The sequence below is a fragment of the Citrus clementina genome, unplaced genomic scaffold (genome assembly GCF_000493195.1).
Source record: "Citrus clementina cultivar Clemenules unplaced genomic scaffold, Citrus_clementina_v1.0 scaffold_4, whole genome shotgun sequence".
NCBI lineage: Eukaryota > Viridiplantae > Streptophyta > Magnoliopsida > Sapindales > Rutaceae > Citrus > Citrus x clementina.
The window spans coordinates 17739174-17753712 of NW_006262274.1; the positions used below are offsets into that span (position 1 = coordinate 17739174).

Consider the following 14539-nt stretch of genomic DNA (forward strand, 5'->3'; position numbering starts at 1 on the left):
TGTTACTCTGTGGCTTCCAAAATTTTCTGAAGATTTTTTTTCACTGAATATTCTATGTTTGACCTTTCTAGGGGTTTAAAGTGAAAAATGAGTTTATTGGACTTCGGAAATTGGTGTAGCTATTCTGTGGCCTAATAGCTCTTAGAATTTTACATAAACTCCATTTCCTAGTTATTTGATTTCCTCTCATATTTGTATGTTGAATTACAGGTCTATCATTGGAATCTTAGATTATTGCTTGCATGTGGCTTTGAGATGTGCCTCTATTGTACTTAATTACAAGCAATTACTTTGATTTTTTTTTATTCATTTTATGAAGTTGTGATTATTAGAATTTGGGATAGGGCTTGTAATAAGGTTTGGACTGTCAAATTTGGAATAACATTGCACATTTGAAAGCTGTCTTTTTCTACACAAACATGCCGACATGCACATACACACCATGATCTTTCGAGTAACATTCATTTTGTAATCTATGAAATGTTGCTGAAATTACTTTCATGTTATGTTGAATTTGATTAATATTTGATATGTGTTATTTTTTTTTAATTTTTCAAGATATGGATCCACATAATGTTGATGTTGAGGATAAGGCCGATTGGTCTAGCCGGACCGAAAATGCTTTTATTAGTATAGTGCATGACCATGTTAAAAAGGGTGATTTACAAACATCAACCTTTACTAAGAAAATTTGGACCACTATAAGTGATGAGTTATTTGAACAATCCTACAAAAGATTCAATGTAAGGCAACTTAAGTCCAAGTCTAATAGGTTGCGCAAAAAACATCGAGAGTTTTCTGACTGGGTTTGGTTGGGATCCTATTTCAAAAACGATCACAGCATCGGAAGCTATTTGGGCTGAATATATTAAGGTAAAACTATATTCACAGTTTATTAAATAGTTTCGTATAAAATTAAAGTATTATTATTTGGTTTTATACACTTTTTTTTTCCACAAAGAGTGCCTGCAGTGAAGCCATATCGTAAAAAAGGATTAGAGCACTACCAAACCTTAGGGGAGATATTCAACACCACCATAGCTTCGGGCCATTTGCGTTTTTCCTCTAGCCAAGTTCCATTGTCCTCGGATGAGGATCGTGAATTGGAAGAGAATTTCCTTGGTCATGGAGTTCATGTTGATATTGAGGATGACGATTCAATGGAACCTCTTTCCGAGACTAGGACAGAAAAAAGGCCTCGTCAGCCAATTGCAACTTCAACTGAGCGTGGTAAAAAAAATAAGAGTGAGTTTGACAGTTACTTTAAAATGGCTAGTTCAGTGATGAATGTTAGAATGAAGATGGTTAAGTGCAAAAGTGCGGAGTCAACTCCTCAATGTGTTGAAAAGTGGTCTATTGAAGAGTGTATTGAAGCTGTGGAGAAATTGGGAGACATTAATGGAGATACATACAACAAATTGATGGATAAGCTAGTGCCCAGTATTGAGTGGAGGAAAGCCTTTTTAAGCATGCCTGAGCATAGGAAAAAATATTGGTTAACTAGTTTATAGTTTGTTGTTTAAGATATAATGTGTTTAACTTGGATGTTATTTGGATGTTACTGGTTGTGAACTGTGTGCTTGTTTATTTTATAGTTTGGACTTTGTAATACTTTTATTTGTTGAACTTTATGTTATTTTCATAAGTTGAAATGTGTTTGTTGAACTTTATTTTATGTTATTTTTATAAGTTGAAATGTGTTTGTTGAACTTTATTTAATTTTATTTTTGTGAGTTGAACTTTTTATTTTTTTAGATCAATTATCATATACTTGAAATATAATCTAGGATTTTTTTTTTAATCAGATCAAAAAAATGAACAACAACAACAATGAAGATGATGATATTGACAGTTTAACAGATATTGAAGAAGAGGTTTTAGAGGTAGCCATTGCTATAAAAATTTATGAGAAACAACAGTGTGCTATTAGAAGGCAATGTTATACAGGACAATTGACTAGAATTGAATTTGTTCAAGAGTTGTTAAATGGCCATCCGGACAGGATGTATAACGTGTTTCGAATGGATAAAGAAGTTTTTATTCGATTATATTATACACTTGAACATTTACAGTTATTAGAGAATGATAAACATGTTTGTATCAAGGAGGTTGTAGCAATGTACTTGTATATATTGTCCCATGGTGTTGTTGTGCGGGTTGTATCTGAGCGTTTTCAACGTTCAGCAGAAACTATGTTTACACACTTTAAGCGTGTGTTAAAAGCATTTTGTCACTTGGCAAATCACATTATAAAACCAAAACCTCAAGGGGAAGCGCCATCAGAGATTAGAAACAATCCAAATTTTTTTTTCCATATTTTGAGGTAAGAAATTCAATACACATTACTTCAATGTTTATGTGACATTAACATTTGGTTAATAAATTATTAATTTTTTCATATTTTCACAGAAGCATATCGGTGCAATTGATGGAACCCACATTGCTGCATGGTCACCAGCACAGAAACAGATATCATATCGAGATAGAAAGACTCAGGTGACTCAAAATATCATGTGTGCATGTTCTTTTGACATGATGTTTACATTTGTATATACGGGCTGGGAAGGTACCGTCAATGACTCAATGGTGTTTATGGATGCCTTAAATAGATCAGAATCTAGGTTTCCACTTCCGGAAGAAGGTAAGAATATTGATATATATATATATGTGTGTGTGTGTGTGTGTGTGTTAATATGTTTGGCTTTTATTTTTTAATTAAGTTATGTTTTATTGTTTCTATATTTTAGGATATTACTACGTTGTGGATTCTGGATACATAAATATGAAGGGATTTTTGACACCATATAGAGGTGAGAGATATCATTTACGTGATTATAGAGGACTAGGTCGAGCACCTAGAGGTCCCCAAGAATTGTTTAATTATAGACATTCATCATTGCGTAATGTAATTGAGCGATGCTTTGGTGTTTTAAAAGCGCGATTTTCAATTTTAAGGGACATGCATAATTATAGTTTACGTAAGCAACGTATAATTCCAATTGCATGTTGCGCTTTGCATAATTTTATACGACAAGAAAATGCAAGTGATAGGTTATTTGGGGACTTTGATGTGCAAGATTTGGTTACCAACGATGAAGGAGACACTAATAGACCACTTACTAATATTGATTTATCTCCAGTAAGTGTTGCAGAGATGAATGCTACAAGAGATGGAATTGCAGCTTTTATATGGCATGATTACATACGTAATGCATAATGTGTATCATGTAATTTTTTTTTAATTATTTTGTTTAAATCATGTGTTGTAATATATATCTTAATTATATGGTGTAAAAACAATGACAATGTCTTCACTTTTTTTTAATTAATGTTAATTCTTAAACTTTATTATCATGTAATTTTTTTAATATTAAATTTGGATCAATTATTTTGTTGTATTTGCGTGTATTAGCTAAATAATTATTTTATGATTATAAATATAATGTAAATGATTAGTAAAAACTATTTTTGAAAAAAGCATTACCAAACGCATATTCTCTGTTTTTATCATTTTCAACTGTGTCTACTAAACGCATATTACTGTTTTCAGTTTTAAAATATAGGATACAGAAAATGATACCAGACGCATATTTAAATTCGAAATACAGCAACTACAAAACACCATTTTCATTTTCGTTTTTATTCTCAGAAAATATAAATTCAAAAACAATACCAAACAGGCCCTAAGTTTTCTAATAGATCCCATTGAGGTACTATTAAATGTATAAGCTATCAATGGAACTTTAGTAATTGAATTTCCATTCGGTATTTAAATTGATAAAAATTTTCTTCGGAAAGGTCCGAAGGTAACAAACTTGTTTTTAATCATGTCTTATACAGGCTATTCAATATAATTCAAATTTAATTAGCCTAATTACATGTGAATTGTAAAGTACTATTACCTAAATCTTTTGTCTCTAGTATTTAATGATTAAAATAAGAGTTCAGTTAAGAAGAAAAACTCAGTCAACAATGAATGATGTGTTAATAAATCAATTCTAGAGAAACAAATAAAAGAATTGAGTAGTGATATCTGAACTCTCATTTGATCTCACCAGCCCCCGTTGATCAGTTTTATTTTAATACCTATTTCATCCTGATATGAAAAAGAATAAATAGTTTTTAAATATATCCACATGATAACTTTTATTAACATATAATTCAAATAATCAAGTTATATAAACCTTAATATCTTTTAACTTTTTGAATGATTATCTCTTCAACATTGCTATGAATAACAATTTCCTAGTTAAAATTTCATGCTTCTGCAGTAGAAGGATGGACTATGGACGACTCCATATAATAGGAATGTTATTACTTTTAATTTTTTCCAGATGGCTTTTACAACTGAATCTAAGGTACCTTTATGCTTTGCTATTTTGGATTTCGTCATGTATCTAATACAATTACAAAGTTAAATTGTTATATGACACAATTACATATAATAACTTAATAACATTAACAAGAACACAAAAAATGGACTGAAATATGATGTGACAATGTGCTTGTCACACCAAGATGGTGCGACAAGTGCGCGCACTGCCACGATGTGCATGCAATAAACATCTTATTGCTTGCCGCCATGTCGCACTAAATTTACCCTCCGTTGCACTTGATATACAAAAAACATATCACACAATTCAACAAAAACTCAGTTGCACCTTTTAACATTTGATTATACAAAAACTAAGAATAAACTATCTAAGAGAAATTTCATCAAATGCCTAATGTATAATATTTATAACTTAATATTTTAATTAAATTTTGTTTCATTATCTCCCTCTAACAACCCATAATCATCTGGAATCCCAATCAAATTCGTTCAAATCACAAAAGAAATGATGAAGTTAGATTCCTAGGGTTTGGGTTTTTTTCAATTTGTTGGATTCGTTTAGGATTCAAATAGATTATGGTGGATTTGGTTGGATTCTAGTTTGCCATTGTCGTTGTCGTTGCCGTTTAAGAGAGAAAAGTTTCAGGTGTGGAAAAGGGAGAGAGTTGGCTGATTAAAATGAGGAGGATAATACATACAAACATACATACATACATACATACATATACACACATAAAAACACACATACATATGTTTGTATATATATGCATATGTATATTTGTCTAGTTGTGATAGGAAAAAGTTTGGGGGTTAAATTGGAAAAAGTTAGGGGTTAGATTAGAAAAATCAAAAAGTTTAGTGGTTATTTTTATAAATTTCCCATTATTAATATGTGTTTTCATTATTATATTTATTTTCTCAAATGATTAGGACAAGTTATTTTATAAAAAGCAATTAAGCTTATATATTATTCAGAAACTACAGTTTTTTCAAAGGACAATTCACAAGAAACAACTACTACTCAGCATTTTGGGGGCAAATCTATGCACTCCCTACCCCACGAATTTCATAACTATATAGCTCTAATTCCATATAAGTCAGCAAAGCAATTATTAATGTTACAAGTAAAATTAGCTGATATATATGAAAATAGAACAAATTCAATTAGTCAAAAGGTGCACTTCAAGATTGAGAAGGAACACAAATCCAACATTGAGAAGGGTTTTCGGGTCACTAGAAGTTAAAGAAAGAGAAAGGTTATAGAGATTACTAGAGTTTTTTTTTAATAAATAGAAATTTGATATGGTGCGTATATGGATAAATATAAAAATTATAATAAGGGTAATTTAGGGTTTAGATGGAATACACTAAGATATAAAGATTATTTTAAAATTTTCAATGGAATTAAATGAGAAGTAAAGGCCAGTGAGATATAATTAGGGGATTCAAATGTCACCACTCAAAAAAATAAAAGATATTTATGAAAAGTAAATTAAATACGTAGGTGAGTTTATTATAATTGAAAAGAAAAATCCAAAATCTAATGGGAGGTTTATTAAATATATACAAATTTATTGAGTATTATAGTGTGCTCAAATAATTCCACCATTTTTTTTAAGAAGTATTATCCCCTTTCAAATATATGCCCACAAACCTAATTCTATCAAAATAATTGAAATGTTCAACATCTATTTTAAAAAAAAAAAATGATTTGCATCTAGTTTTTGGAACAGAAATGTGAAAAGCCTTTCATCAGATATAATTCTATTTACACGTTTAACAATAATTTAAGTGAACCCAATTTTAATAGCTAGGTTTAGTAATTATAGGTGGGGGTGGGCATAAACCCACAACCCATGGGTTTACCCAAACACAAACCAAATTAAATGGTTTGGGTTAGGTAAATCATAAAAATAGGTTAAATGTGGGTTTTATATAAAAAAACGATTTCATTATGGGTTAGGTATGGTTTACCCATGGGCCATGGACGAAACCCCAACTCTCAAACTTATCAAATGAAATAAATGAAAACAAACAAGTGAAAACCCACTATTAAATTGTTCACGGCGTTATTAATTGCCAACAACTAAAAAAAGGAAAGCAACATGTAAAAGCAAATATAAATTAAATAAATGGACCATTTACCAATCTGGATTCAAAATAGTTACCTTTCAACCTATAACTTCTCTTTTCTAAAATCATGACGCAAAAATTCTCAAATGGTATTTGTTCGTTTATTGTCCTCTATTGAAATTGCAGAATCTTGAAAGCCCCCAATTCGATTACAACCTTTCTATTGATTTAAAGTGAGGTTCTGTTGCGAAAGCTTCATTTGTTTTTGTTACTGTTGCAGTGGCCCTATAATGCTTTAGGTTTAGAAGAGACTAATGGTTTAATTTATGAGATGCTCTTGTATTTGTATTCAATGGGTAAAACTTAATCGATTTGAATAACTTTGTTTATTTAATAGTTTAAGTATTTTGCTTAATGGGGATGCTTGGAATTAGTAAATTTAATTACTTAGGTTTCTAGGATTTGTGAGTATGGGATTTTGGGATTTGTTTTTTTTTTTTATTTTCTTTCTTTCCTTTTTTTTGTGGTTGCGTCTCCACACCTTTAGCTATTAATGATCAGAAGTCAAGACCTTTTAGGGCCAGTTTCTTTTAAATGATAGGATGCTCAACCATGGAGATATAATACTTAGCAGTCTCTCTAAAGTCTAAACTTAGGCACACTTCCAGAAATCGATCATTTGCTTTGTGGTTGTTGATAAAATCTACATAAAACCAAATATTACACAGAGCATTTATAGCATATCTTTCTGTGTATATTCACAAAAGATTATTTAGGCATGTTTTTTTTATGAATGCTCATGAATTATTATGCTTTTCTTTGTTAAAATTGTTTTTATAAGTTTTAAGTTTAACATTCAATGTGTTTTAATTTTATAAAAATGATGACGATGATTTTTTTTAATGAATTTTATATGGATGAGAATTCAAGTTATCATGGTACTAATTTCTCAGACACTTTGGCAACTACTCAAAGCAAAAGGAAAAAGCCATAAGAGAGATAGGAAAGGTGGGACTATTTTACTAAGTATGATCCATGTAATAGATGCAAGTGTAATAATTGTGGTAATGATTATGCTCGTAAGAATAGACATGAGACTAAAATTGGGACTAGTACGTTACGAAATCATTTCTTGGGTTGTTCTGATTAATTGAGCATCCAACAGTCACTGACGCAACTGCGCGAAGCCAAGCCATCACTGCAACTGCGACGTGCCGACACGATCTGCTGCACCTCAACCGTTGTCGCTTGTTGCCGTTGGCTTCACCGATTATTGCAATCACTATCACCAAATTTTTCACGGTATTTGACTATATTCTTTTAAATAATTTAATTTAAAAAGTTTGAAACGAATTTATGTAATGAGGTAAGGTTGATTGTTTTGGGCATTGTGGTTGATTGCTTCTAAAACTAATGAGACTACCAAAATTTAGAATGGATACTCATATAACCCAAATGCATTTTAACTTGATTTCAATCCGAACTCAACTCGAATTTTTTATCTGAATAAAAAATTCAGGTTGAGTTCGGATGATTTGTTCTCCAACCCGATTGATCCGAAACTCGATCAGGTTAATTTGAACTTAATTTTGCTCACCCCTAGTATTTACCATTACTGTTGATAATGCTAGTTCAAATGAGTTAGTTATCAATTATGTCAAAAAGAAATTGAAGAGAATGTCCTTGTGCTAGATGGTGACTTTTTACATATGAGATGTTGTGAGCATATTTTGAATTTAATTGTGAATTAAGGGTTGAGAGACTTGCATATGTCAATTTTCAGAATTCGTAATGCTATCAAATATCTAAAGTCCTTCCCCGCAAGGCTTAAAAAGTTGGGTTATTTTTTGCCACCCCCCATAAGAATCGACAAATATTACCTCACACCCTAATGTTTCAACAACTATTATTGCACACCCATTCCGTTAGAAATCATCGTTAACTTAACTGTTACAAGGATAGAATAGTAAAGTTATAGGGATGAATACATGAAAAAGAAAGAAAAAAATTTATTTTTTTTTCCTTCCTTCACCACAACTCCATTCACACTCCATCTTCGTCTCTCCTCTATTCACACTCCATAACAAGCGCTTATTTCTACCCTTTTTCATTTACGCTCCCCAACAAGGGCTGTTCGCTTTTCCCTTCCATCGACGTCACAAGGGTCACATAACCAACTACACTGCCATAACGAATGCTCATTTTTGGGTGGAAACAAGCGACAGGAGCGTGGCGCGAGATCCGGAGGCTTATGGCAATACGCAGAGTAATGGCTTGTTGCTGACTAACGCGACATCATCAATGGTGACTAACAACTGTAAAATCACAAACCTAAAATTTTAGGGTTTCCATGTTATTGTTTACTCATTTTTAGGTTTGGATATTTTATAACTTGTTTGATATATAAATTATTTTGATTGTGCATAGAAATTGAAAGTTTAGGTTGTTTGTGGTGCTTTTAAAGTAAATATTCAGGATATTGCTATCAAGAATGGGAAGTGAGAAATGTGACGATGTTGGAGCAGAAGAGTTGGACTCTGGGCTTTGGTTCTAGAACTGATAATTCCAAGTAATTTTAGTTTTAGTTTAATTTCTTTAAAAAAAGCTTAATTTATTGTAATTATTTTCGGTCTATATTTCATCATTTCTGTTTTACGTTTTAAAATTATCTTTTCAAGAAAATAAATTGGCAACTGTCAGATAATATATTCCTGTAATTTCTTTATAAATGTATGGGTCATTTAGTACTCGCAATCAATTCAATTTGTATAGGGGGCAGTGCGGTGATTTCAGCAAATATCTGTCAAAACCGTTAAAGTCAACGGTGATTTCTAACGGAATGGGTGCGCGGTGATAGTTGTTGAAAAATTAAGGTGTGCAGTAATATTTGTCGATTCTTATAGGGGGTGGCGAAAAATAACCCTAAAAAGTTTAAAATATGTGTGGAGCATGAGAGAATTGAAGGTAGTGGCCTTGTGGTTTCAAGATATGTCCACTAGGTGGAATTCCACCAACTTAATGTTGGAGAATGCTTTAAAATTCTAACTTAATGTTGGAGAGTGCTTCAATGTACATGACTTCAAACTTATCTTTTTATGAAATATACTCAATTCATTCCGATTTAATATTACTAATTGAAAGTGGCGATGATCTTGTCTCATCAAAAATGGCCACAAGTATGAAAAAAAAAAGTATGACAAGTATTGTGGTTCAATTGATAGCTTGAATAATTTGTCGCTCATTTCAGTTATTCTTGATCCTTGTTATATGTTAAAATATATGACACCTTACTTTGAAGATATTTTTGTTATTGATGAGGTTGGGAAGAGTCTAAAGAGATGAAAAATCTTATAATATGTCCTTTTGGTGTTATGTTTACTTGTTAGTGTCATGTTTGTGGAAGATTATTATTAGAGTTTATACTCTTATTTATTGAGAAATAATGATTTTCATGATTAAAATTTATTTTAATTTTCTAGTATTCTTTAATTTAAGGATGAAGTTATTGTAAAATTTATTATTTATAATTTTTATCCACTATATTTTTTCATATTTTAATAACAATTAACAATTATCATAATTTTGATATAATTAAATTTATTGATAAATAAAAAATATTTTGATAATTAAATTCAAACCAAAGCCAAATGGATTGGTTTGGGTTGAATTAAAAATATTTGAATTAGTTTGGATTAGACCTAAACTTTTGTAATTTGATTTGAGTTTACTTAAAACTCAATTCAAACCAACCAATGTCCACCCCTAATTATAGGAGGAGGCCAGAAACCATGTGAAACGAATCATACTTCATAGTTTGGATAGTTCAAACTTCACATTCAACTTTGTTATTATCTTCTTTAAGTGATTATAAATAAATCAAGTTCGTTCATGAGGGAGAGGAAAAAAAAATAATCAGATCCCGCTTGAACCCATGGTACATAACATCGCGGGTTTAAAAGATTCGGCTTTTGTTGCAGTAAATGTTTGCTTGGAAGTGCTGCCGAGCAGCTACTCATCATACCAAAAAGTACCACGATACTCATGAAGCATCACCATCCTACTCCATCAAATTGATTGGTGTTGGTCGCTGGGTTCCCATTATTTTTAAAAAAGAATTCATTACAGTGATTAGAGAGTAACTTAACTACAATAATTCTGCCTTTTCCGTCAAGTCATTATCTATGATGCTTTAATAATAAATGAATAAAGAATGTTGTAATTGATCATGACCACAAATTGCATAAACTCTTGTGCATGTAGGGTGCTCGTGCATTAAAAGGGCCAACAAAAACTATGGATAAGACTTGGGATCGTGTTTGGTGTGTTGCACCTTGCATTGCACAGGCACGGCAGTAGCAGATGAACCCTGCTTTAATTAAAATAGAAAAATCCCAAGTTAATTTATTGGGATGCATTGCAACGCTATTCACTTGGAGGCGCTGGACCTAGGGTTGGCAAAACCCCGGGCTGGGTATGGGTATAGTAATGACTGGACCCGACCCGGATGCATAGATGCCTGAGTCGGGTTGTGCCGGTTTTAATCTAGGTACCCAGATTTTATATTTTTTAATATTATATATGTATTTTTTATTTTTTGGTAATTTTATAAGTTTTAAATTTATTTTAATAAAATTTAACATGAAAATATGAACTTTAAGTGTTTAAAATTTTTTATGTGTAATAAATGAGTCAAATAAATATAAATATTTAAAATAATATATATTTTATTATATTTTTTAATAAAATTTGGATTTTAAGTTTATCAAGTGATGCCCAAGAACAGCCCCGCTTTATACCCTGACCGGGTAATACCCGACCCAAAATGTCCGGGCGCGATCTGGGTCTGGACCGGATGGATATTTTTGCCACCCCTAGCTGGGCCGTGACTGTTCAACGACTTTCACTGTTTAATCTTTGACGAAGTGAAAGCAATATTAGTGGTAATCTAAGAGCACATATTCTTAATTCACTTAAGAAAAGTATGAATAACTCAAAGATAATCATAGCTATCACACCACTTTTTACTCTTTTTATATCTAAGGTTTCAGTGAATAATCCAAATTTACCATAAATAAGTAAATTCTTAATTATTTTTACATAACAAAAGAAATATTTTTTTATTAGCATAAATTTACAAAAAAAAATGAAAAAAAGGGACTTTGAGAAAATGAATCGATATATAAAATTTAGAGCTTGCAGTTGCAAATTCTTAAAAGGAGCGAAATTTATGTCTTTAGGTTATCTTGGTCGCAAACTCGTATTTTTTCCAATTTTCAAATTGGTCCATTTGTATGAAAACACGCAGAAATTCAAGTCAAAGTTAATGTTTGGTGACATTAATTTCTAGAACCCTACAAAACCGTCAAAAATCAACCGTTGTGCTGCACGCCCCAGTTATGATTTTGATATTAATTTTTAATTATCGTAAACAATTGCAATTAAAAAAATTATAATAAATAATCGATATGCGTATTGGTGTTTTGTGTGTGCATCTATACACACACACACACTCCAAAATTCAACAAGAAGAATTAATTTCAAACTCTTATCAAATGATCAAGAGCCTGTTTGGTAAATGCTTTTCCAAAAACGTGTAGTTTCTTAGCAAATGATGTTGGATTGTCTAAAATATCATAATATAATTACGTGAAAACTTCATATTAATTGACTAAGAGAAACTCACTTTAAAAACGTACAAGAAAAGCTCCACTTGCCAACCCATCTTAAATGCACCTACGACATTACTATCTTTAATACGTAACATTTAGTTTTATAATAAGTTTTCATTTAACCACTTGGGCTTAGTCAAGTGGCTACAACCACTTCCCTCAAATGTCCTTCCTTGGAGTCCCAGAGTTTGAGTGAAGGCAATCTTTCTCTTAGGATGGGAGTTGACGTCCCTCGAATATTTGAGAGGGTTAAAAATCTGAGCGGTGCCATATCAGCATTGATGTCAACAGGTCTCAATATATATATATATATATATATATATATATATGATAATAAATATCAGTTATACTCTCATGTAATATGAGTTGTAATTTGAGCAATAGTCTCATGTCATAAAAAAAAATAAGTTTTCATTTTTTCTCTTTTTTATATAATTAACATGAATAAATAAAGTAATAATGCGGCATCTGTACAATTAATGGTTTCAATTATCGAGTTTGCATACAGATTAATTTTTAGAAAAATTGTTTGTATTAAAAAAGTTATAAAAAAAAAGTATGTTGTTTACTTAAAAAGTAATTAAGCACTAATAGCAATTGCCATATCTTTTTTGACTTGCAGTTCGTATGATTCCATTTAAAGAAGATTCAATGTATGCCTCAAGTAACTTTCCAAAAATAAAAAAAATGAAAAAATTGCATGCCTCCAAAGCATAGAAGTACCAAATTCCATAAAAGAGTTTGTTGTTTTTTTATGAAGTAAAAGAATTTTTACGATGTTGAATATGTTTTTTTTATTGTCAATTAATGTATTTTTGACATTTTTAAGATTGTAAAATGTTCATTTTTTTTTTAGATTTGGAGAAATACACCAAGGTCAATATTTTCTTTCTTAAACTAAAACTACAAAATAAAAAGTTTTTGTGGATAAAATGAAGATATATAATTAATTTTATGTTCTTGGATTATACTTTTTTCAGGGATAAAGAATACTAGATAATAAATAGTCAGTTAATCTCTGAAATTTATTTTAATGGATCATTATGGACAGCCAAACCCTTAATAAACATTCAAAACCTTGGGCTTTTAGTAAATTTTATCATCTATTGGATGAAGATAAGGACATTAATCTTGGCAAGCCTTATAATCAGTAAATTAAAGTTCTCATCCCCCAATTGAAAAACAGATTTTTCGAAAGAATTAAAAAAAGGAATTCAAAACTTCAAAAGGATAAGAACTCAATTGTCCTTATCCCTAACTATAAGAATTTTTTAAATAAAATTCAGAAAATCCTTCGTGAAAATGCATACCCAGTGTGAAAGCGTCAACGCATGCATGAAATTGTTGTGAAAATACGGACAATGTAATGGTTGTTGTAATAATGTGAATGCAATTCAATTTTCAAATGGTGTTCTTCGAGTTCATCCGAAGATTTTTTTTTAAAAAAAAAGACAAAAAATCGTCTGGTATACGCGAAGACCTCTCAATTCTAGTCTGCGTTTGATTTGATTTTGCATTGAAATCTCCTGGCGGCTTCTCGGAAGTTAGAATCCACTTTTGTTTTTCATACGGTGACCACATTGCTTTCCAATGACTTTTCTCGGCAATTTGGAAGATCATGCCATGGAAATAGGAAGTAAACTCAAGTCAATGCTACTGCTCGTATCGAAAATCGAAGGCTGATGTTGCTGATTTAATAAATTAGTTCTTAACAACCCACTAGCTAGCTAATGTTCAAAACTTCTTTCTTTTAGACAAATTTAGAGAGTAACAACTTAAATTAGGCTACGATGCAACTGTGGTACCGTGCCACAGTTGCATCTAGCCGTTGGATGCACTTAGATTGGTGAGGTCTACTGATATCCAACGGCTGGATGCAACTGTAACACGATACTACAGTTGTACCACAGGTTTCCTCAAATTACAATCCCTTATAATAATATGCCGAGTTGAGGATTGATGTTGACCCTTCAAGCTTTCCTTGATATTCAAAACTTTCTTGACAATGTGGGGCTCTTGGTCTTGGAATTCTTTTCCCCGAAGCCGAAGGCTTTTACTTGGCTTCTTCTCAAAGTGCTTTATAATACATGTGAATATGTGATTCCCTTTAGTTTTTATTACTTGAAATTAGGTCAAAATTATGAAAATTAATTGCTAATTTACTATTTTTTTAACAGGTGATTTGATCGATCATCATATTTACGGACATTCTTATCCACAATATCGACTTCTAACTATGAAATAAGAGAAAAATAATCCGCGAGTTGTTTTGTGAACGTTAACTGGCCCCACGGTTGGCGAGAGTTGGCGCAATAATAAACACACAGAGCCTAGAACTGTTGGTCATCGAGTCAAGTCCACCATCGAGAGTCAGTAGAACCGCGATAGCAGCCAGGAAAATTCACCCTCCATGCATTTTTTTTTTCCACAGTCACTTCCCGCTATAAAATGGCCCGCTTCTCCC

General features: G+C 31.5%; 1 protein-coding gene across 1 annotated transcript; it reads left to right on the plus strand.

Moving 5' to 3' along the window:
• The first annotated feature begins 560 nt into the window (after positions 1 to 560).
• On the plus strand, positions 561 to 3217 carry LOC18045181. The gene is made up of 4 exons (XM_024186268.1): positions 561 to 748; positions 962 to 1433; positions 2410 to 2641; positions 2748 to 3217. Exons 1-4 carry the CDS (start codon positions 561 to 563, stop codon positions 3215 to 3217), a joined length of 1362 nt encoding a protein of 453 aa, XP_024042036.1.
• The last annotated feature ends 11322 nt before the right edge of the window (positions 3218 to 14539 follow it).